The 24,753-nt window shown below is 39.8% G+C and overlaps 1 protein-coding gene across 15 annotated transcripts in view; it reads right to left on the bottom strand.

The window, feature by feature from the left end:
• Positions 1-23,902, bottom strand: part of elna (elastin a) — a 38,698-nt gene extending 14,796 nt beyond the window's left edge. For 10 of the 15 annotated variants that reach the window (XM_049725388.2, XM_049725392.2, XM_049725378.2 and 7 more), the window contains exons 1-12: positions 23,547-23,821; positions 15,842-15,901; positions 15,296-15,343; positions 14,383-14,478; positions 14,186-14,212; positions 2,702-2,767; positions 2,535-2,606; positions 2,132-2,161; positions 1,320-1,355; positions 1,153-1,227; positions 393-440; positions 245-307 (exon numbers count right to left, since the gene is read on the bottom strand). In XM_049725388.2, coding sequence (XP_049581345.1) covers positions 245-307; positions 393-440; positions 1,153-1,227; positions 1,320-1,355; positions 2,132-2,161; positions 2,535-2,606; positions 2,702-2,767; positions 14,186-14,212; positions 14,383-14,478; positions 15,296-15,343; positions 15,842-15,901; positions 23,547-23,622 — 697 coding nt within the window. In that variant the 5' untranslated portion in view covers positions 23,623-23,821. Of the gene's footprint in view, positions 1-244; positions 308-392; positions 441-1,152; positions 1,228-1,319; positions 1,356-2,131; positions 2,162-2,534; positions 2,607-2,701; positions 2,768-14,185; positions 14,213-14,382; positions 14,479-15,295; positions 15,344-15,841; positions 15,902-23,546 lie in introns of all 15 variants that reach the window. The other 5 variants (XM_049725393.2, XM_049725394.2, XM_049725396.2 and 2 more) reach the window with 3 other exon arrangements.
• Positions 23,903-24,753: the final 851 nt, after the last annotated feature.

Below are 24,753 nucleotides of genomic sequence, written 5' to 3'. Positions count from 1 at the left end.
TGTCAGATAAAACAGAAACGCATGAAACCCTTGGAGAACATATTTATTCTTCCTGTAATGTAGAAAACCCCCCAGCCGATTTTCAATATAACTGATTATATACTCTTATTGTAAGTTGGCATCTTTTCTAACTTTGGGGAAAAAAGTGGGGGTATAGTGGACTAGTCACAAGTCAATCACAGGGCCAATATAGACAGACTACGCCATATGGGAAATTTAGAGTCAAGAGGAAGAAAATTCTTACGGGATTTTTGATTGAGGCCATTGCCAGTGGCAACTCCTGGAAGAACTCCGCGGTTTCCAAATCCTGAAGCATCAGCCAGAAAACAGTTGCATTAGATTTCAGGGCAACACCTTTGTCTGCTAGTACTGGATCAATGAAAGCGACATACCATTTACTGGTACGAATCCACCTTGATAAAGCCCTGGTACATCCACACCTGCCAGAACCAATGGTACAGTATTATTGTGTATATAAACATAGCAAATGTTTGCCCGGGGGCCAGATACGGCCCGCCACATCATTTTATGTGGCCCGCGAAGACAAATTGTGCATCAAATTCGTGTGTCATTACTAGAATTGCAAATTGTCTTCACTTTTAATAATATCTTTTTTTTTAAATATTTGACCATTTTTTACTCATTTGATTCGAAAATGATTTATTTGTCAGTTTGTTTTGTAGCTTTTTCTGTATATAATATGAGGTGCTCTAACATTTATTTGGGTTGACAGTCATAATGGCCCTTCGAAAGAAGCTATGACTAAAATGCGGCCCGTGAAAAAAATGAGTTTGACACCCCTGCTTCTAGGGAAAGGGTCAAATTGAGGTAAGCAAACAAATTATAAAGGAACATCAGAATGGAGACGATTCATCATTTAAACAACTATAATTTTATGGAAAATAATGCGCAAAAGAATCCAAAATGGAAATGAAAACAAGGCAAAGTGGGGTTCAGCAGCAGTATTATTTCTACTTTTGGGAAAATCCAAACAAATCAAGGGTCAAACAGCCTCGTGGGATGGTTCACTTTACACATTTCCCACAGAAAACAAGAGCAATTTGCAGCGATTTCTTCTGCATTGATACATAGAAATAATATCCGGTCTGCCCATGAGCCTGAAGAGTAGATTATGATTCGATTACACAATACCTGGTACTTTGGAAGCTTTCTTTCCTGATCCAGCACCAGTCCCTCCTGGCAAACCTGTCTGGGGGATCACGGGGCCTAGAAATAAGGACACAATGTCACATGAGGTGAGTAAGAAAACAATCATGTGAGCACAAGCCAAGGCAGTATTATACAAAGTTGTGCCTTGCCTCCAGCAGGAAGAGTTCCAGTTCCAGTTCCGGCTCCTGCGGTATAATGAAATGTAGTGTAGTCAGGAGAGTCATTTGTGAGGAGATCTGTATCTTTACTCTGTCAAATGTCAACTCAAAGACCTTCATGATCAAAAGTGACATGGCTGACTTTTACTATAATTACGGGAGGCAGCCGCTACGAATGTCATATCTGTGCTCACCAAATGCCTCATTTCATTGGCTAACCGCTCATGTGAGAACTGAGCTGTCAGCCTCACAAGTAGGGGAGTTCGGCCCAGCAAAGACGCAAAGGTTTATTTGTTCAACTCCTGTTTTCATTTTTAAATCTTAAATTCCACATACTTTGCCTGAATAGACGTTGCGCACTACCTGTAAGTATGTGGCCTCCAGAGATTTGTTGAGGAAAGTTTTGGCAAAAGAATGCTGTTTTATCTTTGCTCTTTCAAGTGAATGAGATGTTATTCTGAGCATCGTGAAAAAAAATCCCAGACTTATTCAAAGGAAGTTTTTTTTTCTGCCAACCAATATTTAGGAGTAAGCTGGTTGCCAAAGCCCTCGTCATGAGTGGACCCAAGAGTCCATGCCTCATCAAGCTGCCTAATTTAAAATAAATCATACAGACATAAACATCACAGACAGTGAGGTCACTGCGGGAGTATGTTTCTGTCCAAAACGTTATTTTTCATGCTGATTTACTGTTAATGCATTTATTTTGGCTTTCTGTTATTAATAGATGAGAATGCAGACCATTAAAATCATTGTATCTGTGTTTGCATAGTAGTATATCATTGTACGAGCCGACATCGTACCTCCAAATGGTAGCAGATGGCCTCCAGCACCTGTAACATAGCAACAGCCTATAATTGCATAATTTTTGTTCTACACTCAACAAAGTGTTTGCTTGAATGAAATAAAGTTGAATAACTTGATGAGATCCCACCCACCCATCCATTATCAGAACTGATTTATCCTCATAAGGGTCACGGGTGTGCTGGAGCCTATCCCAGCGGTCTTAGGGCAGTAAGGTCAAGGACGCAAAGTGACAAAGTTTCTTTCTGAACCGTTAAATAATACTGTTTTGACAGTGTCAACAAAAACGGAGTATTATTATCAATGCAAAGACAGAATTTTTAAATAGTAATGTACCTAATGAATTGGCAGATGAATATATGCAGCACCTGTACTTTTTACATTCCTGAGTCATGATTGTACCTCTTTTACCAGCCTTCTGTCCAGCTCCTGGGAAGATTCCACCAGGGACTCCTCCATATCCCCCATAACCACCTATGTGGAAAGAGGAAATATGTGCTGTTTTACATTGGTGTTTGTTTTAGGGAAAATAATATACTGCCAACTTCCTAAATGATTGCAGTACTCACCACCGCCGAGGCCTCCAACTCCATAGCCGCCACCTCCGAGAACTCCGGTTCCTAGATTTCCATAACCTAACAAGATATATTTCAGAGTTTGAAAAACAACCAACAGAGAAACAAACTGTAAAACAATGATTTAAGGGTGATGTGCAGAGAGACGCGAAGAATTTAGTAGTCCCTGTGGGCCTAATATTAGTGAACCAGCCAGGCCACCTCACACATTGCTGTTCATTGCTCCGACAAAAGTAGTCCTGAGCTAAAATCTTCAGTTTAATTCAAAACATCATAGTAGGTCTACACAGGTAAGTTTTGTTCATGTTTAACATAAACATGAATTAATCAACGTAGCATCCGATTCATTTGACTCGAGCCCATTATTGAATCCATGAGAGAACATTTATTGTTGTTGCTCAACAGACACAAACCCGCTGAAGCAGATGAAGACCTTATGTGGTATTCTAAACACTTTCTAGGATCGAGACCCTTTAGCTTTTGACTTAACTTGTTGCTTAAACAGTCCAATTACAGCTTTGATCTCTTTTCATTGTGAGGAATACACATGGGAAGAGAAGACTATGAACTTGTCTCTATCGCTGGCAAAATATCCATTTGAGAGAATAGCATAAACATGCAGGTACTGTATTTGAACAAGCTGAGCTGAGACAAGCATGCATGCGAAAGTATAAATATTTTTAGAACAAGCCACAAAACACATTGTCATACTAACACCTAAAAAGGTCTAAAAGTCAGGTTTGAGACCAAGTGAATAAGGGAAGCAAGTTGAATAAGTCAGCAAGACGGACAGGATGAGACCTTAGAGTGCACCAAGTAATGCTTGGAGTGAAGGTAATGACTGATTAGTGATGATGACGAGGAATGTGTGAGGAAAGCAACAGTCCACGATGAACCTTGCCAAAGGCTTGAGAAACACACAAGGCATGCAACACGATCCTCTGCGCTGAGCTAAGAGTTCCTAAGTAATCTCCTTCTTAGACATGAAGTGTACATGCAGGCACACCTCAAAGTTAGCTTCAAGTCAAGAAGATGGAGAAAGCACTATTTAAATATTTATTAACTTTGACAGTGACCACATTCTACCTGAGGTTCAGGTCAGAGTTGTATCCCTCGGCTAGACACTTTATGCTATTCACCGTTTCCCAGACAGCTGAACTTTCTGCTCACTAACTAGACCTTTACTTAAATTCTGCTGTTCAATCAATGTTTGCAAATACTGTATTGTCCATGGTAGCCTAAAATGGAGCAACCCTGTTTTCCGGAACCTAGTGCAAATGTAGCTTTACATCTGTGTTAAGCCACAGAGAAATGAAACATGGGTGTTATTCCACACGAGTAAGATGAAAAACAAATGATCATATGGCCCACTTATTGTCACATGTGTAAGATTTAGACTGTCATCTCCGATAGCACTCAGGGTCATCTCGCACCTGCACAGGAGACTTTCCTCTGGTTTGACATCACATGATGAGATGCAGACACACACAAGTGAGCCCAAAATGATGTGACTGATTATGAGTCCAGGCCAAGACTGGTTTCAGACAATTTTCTGACTTTGCTTGACAGTGACAAAATACAGTAAGTAAAATGAAAACCGTATCGATTCTCTTCGAAACTGCATGTGAATGAGGAATGACCAGAACACATACAAATCTGCTCTCTCATGGCTCCAAGCAACAAGGTGGATGCTACATAGGTTAACCTGGATGCAATTCATTTTGTGAGTCAGGGGGACAGTTCTGAAAAATAACTATTTGAGGGCTTGACATGTATCGTATGCTTTATATTTAGGATAAGAAGGCATTGAGTTTTGAACAAGCTCTCACTTTGGCGATATTTCCAGCACATTGTCAGCCCAAACAACCACATTTTTGTTGGACACGTATTATGACATGTATAAGGACATCAAACGAGGCCCTCATAACTTGCAGATTATTGGAAATATACCGTACGTCAGTTTTGTTTGTTGTCAATTAACCACCCGCAGAAGGTTAGCACAATAGCCCTGATATCAAATCATGATTTTTCTTTGGTGTTTTCCCAGTATTATTTCTGACAAGTTGAAGGATTTCTGTACCTCCTGAATATTGTGGATAAATTTGTACGTAACGCGCTCTAGGCAAAACAGCAAACCCATGGGACCATCTCCGCTGGATTTGGACAATGGACAGAACATCTCAACAAAAGGTCAGAGATCCATTCCAAGATGGAAGGGCCTGAAAGTCAATATTACACCAGAGAGTGAACAGTGGGATAGAGCAATGCAAAGGTGAGCAATAAAGTGCTGTGATGCATCATAGGCTCGCTCCATTTAGGGTCTTTTGACACTGGACAACTTTTTTTAAAATGGATCTTGTTTTTATGGCTTAGTTTTTAAGGACAACTTGTTTTTTGGACACAAACAACAAACCAGCAGTGACGAATTACTCCCAGTTCTTGAATCAATTTTAATCTAATCTCTTAACCTAATATCTACAGAGTACTTTTGGTTATGATAAGAACGATAATACTGGTATGCAAATGACCGTGTCCTCAGGCATTTTCATAGTTCAGTGTTATCGTGGATTTGATTCCCTTCCAAAACACACACAAATAAAAAGTTTTGGTTTAATAGATTGCGATTCTTTTTGATTTTGTAAAGACTTGTGATAAATGCACTATTATTGATTGATGAATGGATGGTGAGCTCGACGGATACATGGATGAATGAGCAGAGTCAAAAATGAGCAAAAGCCAAGATTCAAGCCATTGCTGTCCCCTAAAAGAAGTTACAATCAAGTATATGAATGGAACACATGTAAGAAGAAGAATGTGAATCTTTGTTGTAGATAGAAGACTGACACTGGCCAGAAAATGTGGCTAAGACTCAGTCATTGGTCATGTTCTCAGCCCAAGTGATGGATACGAGCCAGTGTGAAAAGAAATATCTGGTTTCAATCTCACTCCTCAAACACCTCGCTCATTCTCCATTGGGGCGAGGTCAGACAATCTCGTTTGAGAACCAAGGGATACACAAGCCATTAATCAAAACACTGTCTCCTCACTCTCCCTACTTCACTCACTCTCTCTGTTTGTCTCCATTTTTCAAGTTTCCTCCTAACATGTTCTATGAGTTCATGAAGAGCAGACACAAGGTGTTAAATACATCAACAGGAGGGAGCCAAAGTTGAGTGAGTGGCGGATGGATTCATTCACTGCTTCCCATCTCTTCCATTCCCCACTTTTTGCTCTCTGCTTTGTGTTTTCATTCAAAACCACTGAAGGTAGCAGAGCGGAGGACAGACCTCAGATATTTCATTTTCCTTTTTTGCTTCTTAGTTTTTGCTCTCTTAGCCTGCAGGAAAGAAGCTAGGGACCATTTGAACTCATGCCCTTTTCATTCTGTCATCTCGTCTAGAAACCGATGTTAAGAGTGCAAAAGTGAGAAGTATGACACATACCGTATCTTGCCTGCGCTAACCATGACATCATTAACACCAAAAGGTGCGCAGAATGCCGAGACGTGCTTTGGCAATGTACACTGCTGCAGTCACTGTAATGTGATGGAAAATCTTCTTGCTAACATCATCTTCAAAGATTTGATGAATTCCCTGAAGACTCAACACTTTTCTTTGACTGACAAGTGGATTCGATTCATCAGCTATGGTCCCAAATACATTTTCACTTTAAAAAATAAGTCTATCATTATGTCATCAAACCCCATTGTTATCATTATGGAATTATCATGCTGTACAGCTTCCAAGTCAGTGGATGGATAGCATTTTTGTGAGGTGATGCAGGGTGAGCTGGATAAAAGCAGAATGATGTGAGGTGCTGTAGTAATTCCACATTGCGTGAGACACGAGCGCTTCCCTCGCCTTCCCTCTCCTTCCCTCTCTTCCCTTCTCCTGTGACCTCCAATTGTCCTGGTCACTTCCAGGTTCCCTTTGCTGTCACTTATCTGCCCCCAAATGTGAGACGCAAGTTCGGATACATCTTGAATTAATTACATGTTCACACACTACTGCATATTTTGTCTCTTTCTTTACTCAATAGTGTGAGGTTGCCGACTTGGGCAGATTTCCTCCTATTGTTTTTTAATATATTTTTTCCATGGAGTCATGACACTATGACAGCTTCCAAAAGTTACTATTTGTTGCCATAAGTGAGTAACAAAGTATATTTTTTTTGTGGCGATGTGAGTGATAGATTTGGGTTTCTCAAACTTCAGCTCAACCGAATTACTCCTGGGATGTAATGAAATATGTAACATTTAGCTTACAATTTTCAGATCCAGGGTTAAAGACAGAAGTCTGGCCTTCCAGTGTGGAATTTTATTTTAGCAATGCTTATCCAACAAACAGTAAGTGTACAAGTTTCTAGTTGCGAGCTGCGCTACTGTGCTGTTGTGTGAGTTACAACTCTGGAAACAGCTTCATGTAAAATTATTCCTGCTCTGCTTTAATTACCTCCACAAACTAGTTTATTTTGTTGACTTGCTTATTAGTCTGTCTGGCTGCAGAACTTCCAAAGGTAACTGTTCTCTCTGGTGCCTTGCATGCCAAAACATTCAAATCGGGGGGGGGGGCGGGATAATATGACTAATACACTTGAGGTCATTGCAAAGTGCTGCTATTTCTCACACACACACACTGGGAAAGACTCACTTCCCACAACAGGCACTTTGACTGAGCCACATACACGGCACTTTCACACTTTAAATGAGCAATAACTCTGTCAGGGATAATGCATATGATTAATTAAAATTATTTTTGGCAAGGCATGAGAAAATACAATTCTAATGTGTGTCGGTGAGTTCTAATATTTTCTGCTGAATAAAGAGCAGTAATTTCAGAGCAGGGTGCCATAGCACACTCGTACATTGTGAGAGATCATCAGGGGTGCTGTGGGAAATCATCCAATTTCACTTGATTCTTTTATTTCTGCTTTAGGCTTTTACCATTAGGGGTCATTTTATGTAATTGAACTGAACATTTGTATTTATTAATTACAAATATATATTTGTGCCAGTGACGTATACTTACAAAGGCATTCGGACAAGGCTGTCCCTACAGGCAGAAAAATTCAATCTTCTATTCAATGGCAGACGGCACAAATGACCTGTTTCTATTCATACAATAGATTAAATTCTGATTTCATACAAGCAGAACAGCTTTCTGTTCAAATGATCAGGCAAGAATTACACACTGAGTAAGCCAGTTTGGGAATAAATTGAGAAGAGGTCATTATTTTAATATTAATTCTTTTTGTGACATATTTGCTTTGTGGAGTGCTGTGAGAATTTTTGGATATAAAATGGGTGCCATAAAAGTTGGGAAACACAGGTCTACAGAACAGGAATTTGATTTTCCACTCAGCAGTGTTGTCATTCCATCTGTGGCGACAGTTGTTGTTCCTGTTTGGATTTAAAACTGTACTAATTTGTAAACCTCACATTACACCATTATCCATTGAGTCAATGATGTCATTGTTGACACTTCAAGTCATACAAAGCCCACAGCAGCAGACCGTACGCTTTCAACCACACCAGAGAGTTGGGCCCTTTCCTGTTTTTTGTTAGAACTGAGAGGATCTGCTACTCTTTATCCACTTTGAAGGAATGTCCTAGCTGCTCTGCCAACTCGAAGCCCCTGAACATGTCTGAGGAGTGTCTACAATTCAGTGCTCATCAACCATTTGAGCTTGGCATACAAACTTGCATCATGTTCAACAAAGGCATTCGGACAAGGCAGAAACACATTGCAAGCATTAGATTATGGAACATTTGAGGAGAAACATCACAGATTGGAGCAGCCAGCCCAGAAAAGATTAATTGTACAAACTATGAATCGGGTTAGAACTCTTGTCAAAATACGAAGCCTGAAGGCATGGTATGTATAATTTTACAGCCAAGTGTGTTTCCTCTCCCAGATGGTCTACATATGCATCTGACTGTCATTGCACTGAATACTTTTCCGACAAGTCAGGGTTGAAGAAAGAGACCAGTGTTGGACAGGTCGGCTGCTAACATGGACATTGAAACAGTGATGCTGGATGCACAGGCTCCAAAGTATTTTCCAAGTTCTTGCGTCGTAGGAAAAGTTGCGAACACGGTGCAACCAGCCATCTGTTGCATGTCACTGCTGAAATCATTGGGAAGAGAATACTAAGTGAAAGAATTTAAAAGATAAATTATATCATGGATGATGAAAGAATATGACACCTTGATAGGCTGCGGAAGGTTAAAAGATCCTAAACCTGTTAACCTTTTTAAAAGCTGAGGAATCGATGGAAACATGTGAGATTCCATTGTGAGTTTTGTCTGTTGTGCCAGCAGAGAGACTCAATCTACCCATCTATTCAGGAGCTTGGAGCCAATCCCAACAGACTTGGGGTGAAAGACAGACGACTTGTACTGGTCACTACTCAATTGCAGAGAATTGAGGGGCACCGAGTACAAACAAATCTGAAGTGCACAAAAATAGCTATTTGAACCTTTTTTTTTTTTTTTTTTTTTTTTTTTTGGGTGCATGTGCATTAGACAACATTCACCTATACTCTGCCTCATTTAGCTCAGTTACTATGCAGAAGAAGAATATAATAGCCCAAAGCCTCAAACATGTATTTTAAATGCTCAGTTTGAAAAATTACTTTGGAACAAGTTAAAAATTACAGTACTAATAGGATTCATATTTTAGCTGCCAAACTAACATTAGAGCCCATGTGCAATGTGCAACTACGGTTGCTGTAGACAATGGAATGGTCCACTAAACTGTAAACCTTGGCCAGAGTCCGATGGCTTTGTGTACATTTTTGTCATCTAAATATTTGCCTTCATTTGCATTTTGCCTTTGTAGTTCCTAACACTCATTTAAAAATCAAAAGGTCCAATAGTTTTGACTGGGGAGTTGAGCCAGTTGTGGGTTTTGATTTACAATTTAAAAAAGCAGAAAGGAGAGGAAAAGCAAAACAAAACTCCATCTGTGTCTAAACAACCCAGGGACAATATTGCCAGATGGACAAGGACAGAGGTTCATACTCCAGACTTACTGGAAAACAAAAGCTGGAAGATTCACTTGACTTTGCCAAGGAATAGCTCATCAACTCACACAGGGTAGATCAGGCTAAGATGTGTAGCATGCAAAACTGATTAGTCACAAACAAAAACTAATAAAAGCCACAACTTAATGTTTATTCTTTTGCAATTTCAATACTTCTTGGCAATATTGGCAAAGATTATGGAGATGTGAAAAAATCTGATGACATCACTCAAGAAAACCTTTTAGGAAACATCTTTTGCAATGAGGACAAAGAAGCTATGCTGACTGTGTGCTGTTTTTGGAACCCGGCAAATGGGAAAATTACAAAGAATTACAGTAAATGTACTAATTTCCTTGTACTATATTGTCCTTTGAACTCTATAAAAAAATCCAATAAACGTAGTTCAAGGTGGATTGATGTTATCGTAATATAAGGTACAAAATACTGCACGAGCGTCTGTGCTTGACATTCCGATTAGTGGCTCAGCACTGCTTAAGTCAAATCCTAGAATTCTGTTTTATGTCCTCAACATAATTCACTATGGATGTGTCTCTATGAGCAGATGTGCTGACAAATTATGAGCCCTGTGAGGATCAAGAAGAAATTTGGGCAACGTAAGATGCCAGTCAGATGCATTCACATGTGCACAGGTCTGAGATGCACTAATGAAAAACATTCAAGGGGACTTGCATCCTGGCCAAGACCATTTTTTGGCGCAACATTCCGCAGCTCATCTCTAGCCGGCTGTCTTTTTGCAAGGGGATTGTGTGCAAGTGTTGTGGAATGTGATCTGATCATTTCATTTGGTTTGCTGTACCTGTGAATGCTCCAAAGCAAGAGTTGAGGTTTGGCAAAAGGAGTAAATATCAATTTTGAGTGACACTGCCAGAAAAGCGATAGTTTAATATTATGCTAATTATTGTGGTTGACATCTGCAGAAGTAAAGCTGCATCAAACGGTTCACGTATGCAGTTTTCCTGTCCTTGCCAGTTCTCATTATCCTTGCTTTTAGGCTCCCTCTCCTTTTCCCCTGCTGTTCCTGTGCTCAGCCCATAGCTAAAATGGCAAAAATGTATCATACTTCTTCAAGAATTTATCTTGATATGAGCCAGTGGGTTCAGTAATTCAAACAGGTGCTCTGGAACAAAATTCACAGGATGACGCTCACAACGATTTGAGCACAGTAGTACCGTTCAAACTGTGTTGAATACTATATTTGATTTGAGCCATCTACAGTATAAACTCAGCAGGGAAGTCTGAAATGAAACAGATTCCAGATGTAACAACTCATGCCATTTTTGACCTGATGTTTTGTGACATTGCGTTGCTCTAGCCAGCATTTACACAACGAAAGTCATAGTAAAAGGCTGCCTTTCTACCTGTCATGAACTGCCACAGGCTAAAGATATCAGCGACAACAAAAAATGGGAAATGTAAGTGTAAATGGGCTCACAGTGTTAGAATCTAAATATTGACTTGGAGATCAGAGGTTCAAAAACTGACAAATACCACGATACAGAACTAAAATATACAAATTGGAAATGTGCCATTGAGGCATTGCAGGGGTGCTCTTGAGCAACATGCTTGTTACATGAATGAAAGAACACTGGAACACTAGTAATCCTACTGAAAGGGCTCAATCAGGGGTTCCTGACAATTTGGATCAAAGACGACTGTAACCACTGAAAATAATCCAACTTAACTCATGATTAGAGGTGACAGTGCAAATGCCTGCTAACACTGGAGTCTTCCACTAATGGTCAGTCTGATTATGTCACACAATTTCCTGTCTTTACAGTTTCTTCTTTTTTTTTGGTGTGCAAAAAACGTAATCCTATTACCTCGTCTTACTGCTTGAAACAGACAAGAGTGCTGCAACTGACAAATTCTGGGCAACATCGATTGAATCCACCTTTGAAAGTACACAGGATAGATGATGGTGTATAGTTGCTGCTCATCAAAAGAAGATTTTCTCCTGGGTCAAAGCTGTGTGACATTTACAAGGTTTTGCATGCAGCTATGTTAAAATTCTCCATAGTCACGCTGGCTCACTTCACCAGCTGTTGCCCTGCATAATAGTCCAGGTCAAACATGGAGCTTGCCAGTGGAATGCAGCGTCACTGTTGTTGAATATGATAAAAATAAAAAAAAGTATTGGCGGATTTCTCAATGTGCACAGGTACAGTATGTCAGCGTTTCATCACTGATTGTAAATGTTTCTGCAAAGCCTGCCATTCATAAAAGAACCAAAAGAAGCAAACCCCGTATGAATTGCAAGTGTTGTTGCATGCTAAACCGTGAGAACAGTTAGTACTAAGCTAAAAAGACAATTTCAGTGGTCAAGTTATCAAAACATGATCCATCCAGTTATCCTCATTTGGGTCAGAGGTGAGCTGGAGCCTATCCCAGGTAACTCTAGTGCCAGTCCATCACATATAAGGGACATATAGCCAAACCATCTTTCAGACCTATGGACAATTTGGTTTTCAATAAAGATAATCATGCATTTTTGGAATGAATAGAGAAAAATCAAACAAACCAAACGCAAGTAAGCACAGGTAGAACATGCAAACTCCACCCAGGAAGGCTGTAGCTGAGATTCTACCTCCTAACTTCAGAACTTTGAGACAGACATGCAAACTACTATTCCTTCATGCAACCCAAAATGACGCAATACCTGTCTTTTATTTACTACGCATTAAACAGCTGCAAACTGAAAAGCAACACAATATAGCTCAAGTTTCAAAACAAAGGCTTACAACAAAAACAAGATAATAAAAACCAAAATCAGACCTGGAAAGTGCCCATTTTATTTGAAGAACAATGTAAATTATCCAGGGCCAGCAATGTTCTCTATCTGACAACAAATGAACAATGTAAATCGTCTGGGGCCAGCAATGTTCTCTATCTGACAACAAATCTACATTTTGAACCCTGTGACTTCTTTTTACTGTTTTGTGACTTCAAGGCATAGCAGCAAGCAACCTATGATGCAGTGTTTTCAATAAAAAGTTTTTTTTGTGTGACAATGAAATCAAAGTGTACCTAGATGCACGTTGAGCATGCAATTGTGACAAAGTGTCAAGTGCTAGTTGACTGTGGACGAGAGGTGGGGTGCACTCCCCACTGGTCACAGCTGTTTTATTAAACAATGATTACATTAGTTTTACTGTTCCATGTAAAAAAAAAAAAAATAATCATGTTAGTTGGCAAAGACTATTTCAGTTAGTGATCTCACTGGAAAAACATGTTGAAAATTGAACAACGCAACAGAACAGACAGTTCACTGGATGTTCTACTGAAAATCAGCTATAAAAGCTGAGCATTTGAGGGGATGACATCAGCACAATTTGACTGAATATTTGTTAAATGTTATGCATTTTAGTTGTCATCGTACTAACGGTAGCATGACCTAAATGTATGAAAAGTCTTGGCCAATACCTTCCATATAATCCCTGCCAAAATCAACTTCCATGTAATACAGCACTGGAAATGAGGTCATTTCCAAAAAGTGGCGGCTATGCCAATCTCTGTTGAGGACTGAGGTGTGGCACTCCAGAGGGGCCATTCTGTTATCAGGCCTGTACGACATTGCTCGCTTCCTTATCTGTCCGAACACATAGAGGTATGCTCAGATTGTATCAGTAAGTGCTTGCGGAAATCAAACGACGGCCAAAAGTTGCTAAAGCTACCGGTGAAGTGTAGACAAAAATACAAAAATATTTATTGTTCATTACTGGAGAAAAGGGCTGTGGCAAATTTCAACTCTGAAGTTTCCAGATATTGTCAGGGACCGACGGTAAAAAAACATCGTCAGTCCTCTGGCACCATTGTTCAACAGGCGTGGATGCTCGCTTATGCTCTGCTAATCATCACTCACTAATGCAACAGCACGACAATTTATGTAAAGCCTCACCCAATCAAAATTCCTAGAACGTTCAAACTAAAGCTGCAACACTGGGTGACAATAAATGCACTGTAAATGGTCGAGAAAACTCTCACTCAACCAAAGTACAATACATAAAACTTTTAGACTCAGTCATATGGACAGTGAAGAACATCACATGCTGGTCGTCAGTCACTTGCCCAAATATTAAAATTTCACACCAAGGTTCTCATGAAACGAACTAATGAGAGCCAAACACAAGACCTGTATCACGATTTTATGATTTTATGATAATAATGCTCACTCTTGGAATGACATTTATTTTATGCTTATTTATAAGCAGTTACTTATGTTTACTGCTATCTTTTGTCTTATCTTTTAGTAATGTGACGCCCTCATGGAATGCAATAAGGGAGACAAAATATAAGAAAGGAGAAAAAACTAAGATTTTCTCAAATATGAAAGATGTTAAGAATTCTTAACATCGTACGAGCATATTGAATCTCAAATTGCATCAGTGTACCTAATATTGTGTTCTGTGCATCTTTGTTCCATTAATTTAAGCTTACCTGGTTTAGGTCCTTTTCCACCTTGTCCTACAATGTGTTTAAAAAAAATGCAGTTAATAATTTAGCCCATTTACCTTACAACTCCACAAAGTGAAGCACTAAGTATTAGAGTAGGTTAAGATTAATCATATTAGCACTAACTTTTCATGAGCACTGGCAACAGATTGTTGCTGATTAATTAATGTTTTTTTCCCTACCTGCTCCAAGTCCTCCAATACCAAATCCAGTCTGGCCAACACCTCCTGGCACCAGACCTCCCGGGACGCCGCCTTGCCCGCCACCTCCATAACCACCTAAATGACAAGGTCGAACAGACACCGAGCGCTCTGTAGTCAGTATTTCTAACATCATGTCATTGTTCTTATTTTGTACATTGGAGAAAACTGTGCGTGCGGCCTGATTAATCAGGCTTATTAACATTTGTGGTTGCGCTATTCAGTTCTTTCACAATATCCTTTCAAAAATAATTATTCTCTCCTTGTACATTACACAGGATCCCAATTTGTTTCTCCAGACTTGACCTCAATGAACCTGTTTTGATCGGAAACTGAACTTCCAAACAGGAATCCAGCTTTGTTTCTGTGTGGATGTGTTTTTTTTTTTCTCATCACATCTGTTCTATTTAACATTGTGGGTTCAAAAACAAGCTTCAGCAATTAACTTCTCAGATTGTGCTGCACCTGAGCCACATAACTTGCTCTATACCGCAAATGTGTGAAATTAGTAAGACATTCATCTGAGGCAATTGCATTAGCTAGATGGAGGGCACTGCTCTTCAGAGAACATCCCAGACCCCCTGAGAAAGAATAAGCATCTCTTATTCTTATCATGTATGATGTTATCCTGTGGCATCAAACCGCTCAGGGATTAAAACCACACTACCGACATATTCGATTTTTGAGGTGACAGTATGAACCACGATGGCACTGTGCAGCCAATAATATTATTCACTTCAACGTTTATCTCAAGGTGCTGCTTCTCATATGATACATTAAAAAAAAGTAACCATAAAAATATATGATCTTCCTTCAGAATTGGGTCCAAATATGAAACCAAACATGAAATCAAACTTCTGGAGGAGAAAAAGCATAAATGTTTTATTCCACTCACCTGCTGCTTTAGCTGGTTTATAGCCGGCGGGCACTCCTCCCGTAGACCCTTTTAAATCAAATATTATATATATGAGTTACGCCTCGTCTGCATGTAAAATGTAACGAACAAATACGGTTTATGGTTAATTTCTGTTTGTCGGGACAGACTTTCAGGACTTGATCATCCGTATATTTTTACTATTGGGTATATGTCAAGAATGTCAAGTACAAACAGATGTCACAATGTGCGGCCAGTGCAGTTATCAATCCAAGAAAGTGCACTGGCAGAGTGTAACAGTATATCATGAGAGGGAAAAAATGAGTTTTTGTGGCTTTGCAGGACGATATCTCACATTGCCAAACCATTTCCATGAAACTATACGTCTATATTACATTTAATTGAGTTGTAGTTCACTTTCATGCTTTATTAAATTCTTTTTTTTTTTTAATATGTATGCGTCAGCGTGGTAAAATGTCTGACCTGCAGCAGCAGCATGGTTTAGCTGCCATGAGTTATGGCTGGTGTAGTTTATGATTCTAAAGTAGACTTGGAAGCTTTTGTTACCTGGAAAGAATCCAGTTCCTGGTCCAGTGCCTATGCCCGCACCAGGTGGTACATACACGCCTGCAACACACAGAAGGATAGCAAAGGTCAATCTCGGTCACCTCCGTGTGTTTGATAGCAACGATTGAAACATTTCATTACAAAACTGGAAACCGTACATCTGACCATTCAATGACCCCATTCATTATACACACATAACCCCAAATGCATTTATCATTTTTGACTCAGACATTAAAATGAAGTTTATCTCAGGTCATGCACTGTGAGGGGCTTACATTAAAAATGAACAGCTCTTGTCAGGATCAAGATAAAAAGGTTTGTATCGAAATGAGACAACATTCAGGAGATAATGTTAGTTTTCATTTAGATGAGGTATTGCATTTGGAAGAGTCAATTTCAGAGAGTTCTACAGCCGACCCCGTCAGCCCCCACCTGCAGCACCCCTGGCCTCCTTTCTCATCTGATTCCTTCGAGGGTCAGGGGAAAACAACACGACTAACAGAATAGGAGAATGGAAAAAAAAGTTTGCTTTTTGTTATGGGACTGCTAAGGACAAAATCCAAAGGGACTGGTGAGCTCAGGCCTATGTTACAATGTTCAATGTTGTGAGGAAGAAAGCTGGTTTGTATCACCACAAACACAACACAACGCAGAGAGTTGTGCTGCGCGGAACAGTGATTTTGTTTAATGGTCCTTAACATGCGCTAGGAGGCCAATTAATTAAAAGCACATGTCAAAGGCACTTGTGTGTTTATTAACGCATACTGTGTGAACGCCGTGCTTTGTGCTTCGTGTGCATGACCGGGGGCGTGCAAGAACATTACAAGGCATTAGTGTCTGAAAATGTATGACATAAGCCACCGAAAAGTGCCAGAAGAAAAGTCCAAAAATGTAAACATGATCCAAGGTACTGCAGAGGGCTTTCCACAATAAGTTTTGAAGTAGTTAATGTTTCTGCCATAATAACATCAATATTCTTTTTATTCTTACAGCTGCGGTTAGGAGAAAAATGTGAGCACTTAAGACAATTATTGAAGTGGCTAATATATAAAAGGAGACTGAGAAGTTTGTGGTGTGAAGGAACTAGAACACAAACTGAAATTTACAATAAAGATTATGTTTGTTACAGCTGATGACGTTATTCTTCTGTCTAGGCACCACAATGAGTACACATAAAAAGGTGGTCAAAAGTTTGGATACACTTTCTCATAGTTTTAGTGAGAAATGTATATGTCTACAGTACAAATTACTTGAATTTTATAGTGCAATTTATATGAACAATTTGACAAAATTACCTTATTTCAACAATCACATATACTTATAGGCCACAGGTTAAGTACACCTATATGCAATTTAAGCAGTTTACAAGAGCCGTACCACATTCTGCTTCTGCAAGGACAATAATGCATAATGATAATAATTTGATGCAATGAAAATATTTAAAAAAAGTCTCAACATGGTGAGCAGTGATGCTCTATACTAAAAATGAAAATGATAACAATAAAGTTTGATGAACATCTGAACATCATTATTCTAAAGGAAGGATTTTTTATGCAGCTCTTGTAGCTAGATCAGGAATGGGCAATACTGAGTGGACGCCCAAAAATGCTGATGAACATTCAACTTAAGTCATATATGTATGTTTTCCATGGGAAAATAATTGGGGTAAAAAAATCTGGGTAAAATACAAAAAGAACATTTTGTCATATTTAGAATTTGTGTCATACGTCTGCTAAGGAAGTGCATGGTCCTATATTCCCCCCCCCCCCCCCCCCCCCCCCCCCCACACACACACACACACACACGCATGCATAGACACGCGGTTGCACTGACGACAAATTTTGGCCCCATTAAGGTTGCTCATTCCTGGTCTACATTTTTCAGATGTTTCTAAAGTTTTGGTGGTGTACGTGCAGCTAGTGCGTGTGTATGTGTTCCACTGCCACCATGACAGATGTGTCAGGTGCAGGTACCACCCTACCGGGGTGGAGAGGTTGTTCCGTCGTCACACAATCAGAAGGATTTCCTGTCTGGGCTTTGCTCGTGAGGAAAGAGGGAATGCCCCAGTTTTCCTCCAGTTATGAGCTACTGTGCCAATATCAGAGGGCACCGAGTCCATCGTCTACCGCCATTGAACCTAATCTGCGTAAGAATGTATATGAGCAATCAGATTACAACGCTCTTTCATCGTTGCATTGCTCAAGAATTATTCAAGAGATGTCTTGGAACGTTAGTGCTGCTTAAACGAATAATGTTGAGGAAAAACAATTTAACTACTTAAGACAAAATTCCCACAAGTGATCTTATCTGGAAGTTATTGTAGGGTTGTAAGGGCCATGTGTTACTCATGTGCTTTTGGGTCATGCTGCCCTTAAAAATCTTGGTGATCATCTTATAAGGCTAAGTACTTGTTCCAGGGTTGTTTGATGAATTCTTTTCTAAACAACTGGACCGCTGTAAACTAATCTAAATTGTTCCTTCAAGATTGAAAAATTGCCTACAATAACACAACCTCGAGATTGCAATGATTATTTGATTATTCTATTTTCTCTGACGTTTATCCTGAATAAGGTCGCGGTCAACTGGTTTCGATCACAGATGACTTAAAAATAACCGAGTAAAGAATGTTTTACTCGACTTTGCAGGTACCTGAGGTGTGTACTGCAGTATTTAGGGTCCACATAATGAATGACTAGCAAAGGGGTTAGGAAATTGTAAGTCACAACTTGCTTTGTGTTGGAATGAAGTCATAGCAATGACACATTTTTTCCGTAGTTCCTCCCATGTTAATGACAGTTTTCACAATTGCTCTCTGTGACCTTTAAGAGTGCAATTTTTGCTTCATTTAAAAAACAAACTAGTGAGTGTAATGGGCTACTTCCACCACACTGTGCTGCGGTTGTGCAATAACTGCTCATGTATTAAATAGCTCAAAGAGCTGATGGAACTGTTTGCGTATTGCTTAAAAAAATAGTAGAGAAAACACATGCACATTGCTCACACGGGCGAACTCACAAAAGTTAATGACAGCATTCTTTCTAATTGTTTTGGCCAAATCGGTGCATAAACAGTAAACCCCCGGGTCCACATTATTAGGAAAACTAACACCTGTCACTTGATGTATGCAGCCAGTTTACAGATTCAAGATAAAATGTTTTAATCACAAAAAGATTTTGGACGCTATTCATTCTGATTCAAAAATCCAGTCTCATGAGGGAATAATTTAACTCAAATATCTGAAAGCTGAGCAACAGCAGTTGTATCAACTGTGAGGATCCTGGCAGTCTTACATTAAAAAGCATGTGACAGCTGTCCTGTGCTGCTATCTTGTCACCCCTTCTACTGCCTCTTGGGTGAGGAAGAGTGACGGTGTGAGGAACATGTAATCTTCCAAAAATGTACGCACTCATCTTATCGTAACACTTTAACCTGAGCCTACATTCTGACAGAGGATCTGTATAAGCCACGCGCTGGAAAAGTGGACGTCATGGTGGTGTTCAGGTGATTTGTGTTGGTTCACGCGGTCCTAATTGAACCTGAAGGGGGACACTTTTGATCTTGCGTTCACACAGTAGGTTTTTATATTTAATTCCAATTTATTAGCTACAGTGGACGTACTGGTCTAAATTCTCTTCTAAATTCTGTCACCAAACTGTGTGCTGCGAACGTGTAAAAGAAAAACACGCAGCATGGTGTATCACAGTCTGCCAAATTCCCAAACACACTAAACTAGATAAGTCCCGGCACTGAAATGAAGATGGGCCAGTTTTTACGCCGAGTGCACAAGCAGTGTAAAAAAATATAAGCAAAGCCCAATAACTACATATAATAAGCGATAATGCACTATGAAAACAGCTCAGTCCAAAGCACCGGCCTGAACCCTGCAACACCTTTCACAGTAGTCATGGCGGTAAGAAAATCTATTTGCCATAACTTTAATGGCCTCTGGCTACTACCGTAGACATTTCAGCCAGAGGACATTAGCTTTAATGTAAAACTGAATACTCTGGATAAAATTGTTAAATCCACCAGGACTTACCCAGTATAGAACTAGTGCCAAGCAGAAATAAATGTTCATAGCAGTTCTTTCACAAGAGCCAAGCCAAGCCAAGCCATTCAAGGCTTTTAAGCAGGCTCCTGGCCACAGAAGTGAAGTCACAGAGCCGCTACACGTCATCAAACTGAAATGCCTTTGTAAATGCAGCACTTGAAGGCAGAAGAGAGAAACCAGTTTTGTGATCTCTGATAATGGTTTCTCTGATTGCAGAGTGGACCTGATTTGCAATGTGATCCCAGTGCATCACTTGGATCCAATAAATTGTGGCCGCCTCTCACGCAAGCCGAAATTGGATTGAGACCTGGATTCACAAGTCTCTATCAATAAAGCCTGAAGCACTGCTGACCTTGGGAATCAAGATTTGGGAATTAACCAAAAGCCCTGAGCTAATGTTGGAATCACTCACATTTTTCAAGGATACGCTGTACAATCTGCAGTGATTGGTTCAAATGAGCCAAAGCAACTTCCAGTAGTGTGGAACTGGCCCAATTGCAATTAGGATTGTGAAACTCCCATTGTCCTTTATGTAAACTGAATTGTGGCAAGCAGACTTTGTGTCCATCATTAAACAGTCCAGGAACTATAGTTTGTCCCCACTAAACGTGAACACGAGAAATGTGTGTAACACAATGCATTTTGCTCACTCATCAGTAAGACAACTCAGTTTTATGGAATCTGTTTAAATATTTCAACTTTCTGTTTAAGACAGGACTGGAAGAATTAAAAAGTTAATTGGTCTGTTTGTTTTCAATTGTCTTGCCAAATCTACCTGATACTTTGTATTTGTGATCCAAATAAATATTGTATTCAGTCCCACCATATGGTTTTCTAACAAGGCAGTGGACATATTTATTAACAAATCCTTTCTCAGTTGTTTCCCGGGGGATCATAAATCATTTACACTTGTCGATGGAAAACATTCAGATGTGCTTTTTGCTCAATAATAATTCAAGCAAGTGCAAGGACTCGGAACACATAAAACAAGTCCAATGGAGTGCTAATAATGTTCATGTTATTCATAGATACTTGACCCTAGGACTAGGCTCAGTGATCCCCGCCCCCATTAGTTTTAGTGTGCACACAGATGGAGTTGGTTTGAGAGCATAACGGGTGGATTTAACAAGGACTTTGAATACGTTCGGCCAATACTGATAATTACAGCTCTTTGACCTGCTCCATAGTGTGATGTGAAACCCATGTAAAAATCAAAGCAGCCATCTTGCAGGAACAAGATACTTTATATGGATTCATCTTGTTCTTTTAGTCTAACAATTTAATCCCTCTACATCTGAAATGTCATGTGGACCCTCCGAGAAAAAGGATGAGGGCAAGCATTCAGAGAGCCTGAACCTCTGTCAAGGAAGCTGTGTTTCCACATAATCCTTACAATCCTGCTGGGAAAGGGAGGGACCACCAGAATTCTGCGTGAAAAATGCTTGATGATTGATGACCTCTAAATTTAATAGTTCCTCTATTGGCACACGTTTCATACCTCCACTGAGATGAGTGGGAAAAAAACATCCAGCTAACAACCGACGCTGAAATATGACATTTGCGCACATGCATGCAATGCATTTTGGTTTGGACAATCGTGTACCTAGTTTAGATGTGATGTGACTGTTTTTCATTGGTGGGCTGACAGACAGAAAGCTCAAGCAAATCAAAGTGGCGTAAAATGGGATGAAAAGTAAACTCACAGACTGAGTGAGAGTGGGAGGAAAGGCATGCGCGCACACACACACACACACACACACACACACGCACACACGCACACACGGACACACGCACACACACACACACACACACACACACACACACGCACACACACACACACACACACACACACACTCACACACAATGTCTTTCTCTGTCTGAAACAGATAAGCTGTAAGTCAAACGGCTCTTGAAATGAACTCTTTCAAATGGCATGTTTTTACTTGGCGCTGGGGATTCTTGGTAGACCTTGGCACATTCAACCTGTCAATGAGGACACACATATTCTCCTTGTGTCCACCTGGCCGAGAGTCCATCAAGGATATATTGTCATGTGTTACAACAACATACATGGGCTGGGCTACAAGCATTGCGTGCAAATGTGTATGTTTGATACCATTGATGATGTTTAGTTTATACGTACCAAAAATGTGGATTCAAACAAGAATATTGGCAACTACTGAAGAAAGTATTGCATAGTATGTAACAGCATGTGGAGCAGCTGTTGCTTCTGTTTAGCATCAAATCGGTGATAAAACAGTCAATGAGTCAGCTGGGACTAGCGATACAGAGAGCACCAAGAGAAATAGCAGCCACAAGTAGTATTTATGTTTGTGAATTTGTTTGAACATAATCCTCCATACAATCAAATAAGATCCAATACAAGAGCGATTCAGCTCTAAAAGGATAATGATGATTGGTTTTGAGTTACTGATGATGTGGTAGCCATTTGACTTTGGAGCAGGCAGCATGGACTTTTCAATTATTCAAAATTCCAGTTAAGCCTAAAAAAATGCCCTCTCTGATCCAACGCTTTTGATCATGCAGATGTACATTATACTGTGCTGTAGTTACAGCAGGTATAGAATCAAAAGACCATGAACGTGTCATTTCAAATGAGAAAGTGACGCAAAGAATTCACAAGGGATTGGATTATGACTTACTTTAGCGGTGTGTGAGACAAAAAGTGTAGAGGTGTTACAATGAATTAATATGTGCATAATTAATTAATTAATATGTGCATTTTATGAAGTTGTCAACTGTCAATTTGAAATAACGTCCCAATGTCAAATGATAGGATGTAAATTTAAACTTGTTTTTTTTTTCGTTGATTAATCGACAATTAATCAAATGATAAAATAATTATTGAAATAATCATTAGCTGCTACCTTAAAAAGTTTTATACAATATATAAAGTCTTCTAAGTCAGGACTATACATCTTTGGCTGGATCTTGCAGTAATCCGCCGAGCATGCTTGAAGTATACAGTGTGACGCACTTTGCAAGCATGCAGAGATAATTTCTTTATTGGAGTGGTGAGACAAGAGTTTTGGATCATTGTCAAAGTTCTTTGCTTGGAAATGATTCAGCACACTTGTTATCAGAGCATACTATTAGAACCGCAAAATATTTGATAGACATACCCATTACATTTTACTCCAAACTGCAGAAAATAAAATAAGGATGAATGAATTATGGACTGTTTGTAGGTGCCGAAATGTCAACTGTAACAATCTGTCAATGGTTAGATTTTAATGTGTTTTGCATACCTATTGAAGCAAAGAGAAGGCCAGGAAACCACTGACCTCCATCTTCAACTTTAGCAACGTGTATATAGATACACTGCCAAAAAAGAAAGTATGAACAAGAATGTGTTTATCAACTGAAGTTTGATTTCACAACTCGCCAGGGATTCAAAGTAAACAGAACATATGTAAGACAAAAATAATAATATACAATGTTCATAAATGCTGAATATGATCATATTAATTTGTATTTTAATTAGAATCAAAAAGCGACAATTATGAATAATTTAAGAATTTCTACGGAAAGAAACAGAATTGAAAATTTCTCAGGATATTAAAAAGGGCAAACATCACAAGCTTTGCACCTGCTCTTCCACAAGAGTTGCATTGACCTGTGACACATGCTTACCTCCTTGCAGAGTGGGCTGAATCGCCGCTACGAGGAAGAGTCCACGGAGGAGCAGCCGAACCTTTCCGTTAGCCATCTCGCTCCCAAATGCACCACCCCTCTCCAGATGAGCCGGTTTTATTCTGCGCTACCTAATTAACACAAGTTGAGCAGTGGTGAGGAATAAAGGAGAACGATATGGGATTCAAAGAAGGCAAAATCTCTGTTTCAATGGATCACTTGCTTTTTTTCCCTCCTCCCTGTCTGTTGTTGCTGTTTTTATTCTGGTCACTCTTGCCAGCAGTACTAGTGCTCTTGCCAGCAAGGACAGGAGGGGGGGTGGAGGTGGGGGGTGGACACATTTTGTGCAAGAGAGAAAGTCCCCCATCAAGAAGGAATTGAACTATTTGCCAAACACTTGCTTGGATACAAAGCATACTTATCTGAGAGCGTCAGCCACAAGACTGAGGAGCAGCGACCCACACACAGCCTGACAATTACCTCTCGAAATGGCTTCACATTTTCACCTGCTTGTATTTGTCGTCTTAACATTTGTTACTAGGGAAAAGTAACTAAATAAGAGACCTTATGAAGTCACCTTCGGCACGAGGAAACAGCAATCAGAGAGGGACATCGTGACTGGCAGTCCACATGTGAAAAGCCGTCGTGGAGGTAGTGAGGACACTATTGGCATCAAGCACAGATAGGGATGCCAGATGAATGAAACACCAACCTGCTTGTCTCATGCTGTAATCCTCATTTTGCTACAGTAATGGCAACTGTCAGTCTGATAACAAGAATCATAAGTTGAGGCAGCGGGACTTTAGTCCATTGTGGTATTTAAAGGACTCGAGAGACTGTCTGACAACAGAGCGGAGTATAAACACATTGTGCTTGTGAATCATTTCGAAAGCACGGTGTGCAATGTGTTGCCAGAATTTGATGACCTGCGTGACGATCAGAAGCCACCAGTATCACCCAAACCAACCAAGTCAATAATTTGGACAGTTACATGGCTATGAAATGAGAAACGAGCATACATTCATCTCCACATTTGACATTCTTGATTTATTTAGGGGAAAACATGGTTGGTTGTCATCCCAGTTGGCTGTCACATACGTTATATTTTAGCACCAGAGGGCGTTGTCGCTCATATTGTGCGATGGAAATTTACAGAAATGGGATCAGGGCTATCTTCTCTGGATTAAAATTGCTGAACTCCAAGGTA

Source organism: Syngnathus scovelli, chromosome 7, assembly GCF_024217435.2.
Source record: "Syngnathus scovelli strain Florida chromosome 7, RoL_Ssco_1.2, whole genome shotgun sequence".
Classification (NCBI taxonomy): Eukaryota; Metazoa; Chordata; class Actinopteri; order Syngnathiformes; family Syngnathidae; genus Syngnathus; species Syngnathus scovelli.
The sequence above is the reverse complement of the archived record's forward strand: the minus strand, read 5'-3'. Positions and strand labels throughout refer to the sequence as shown.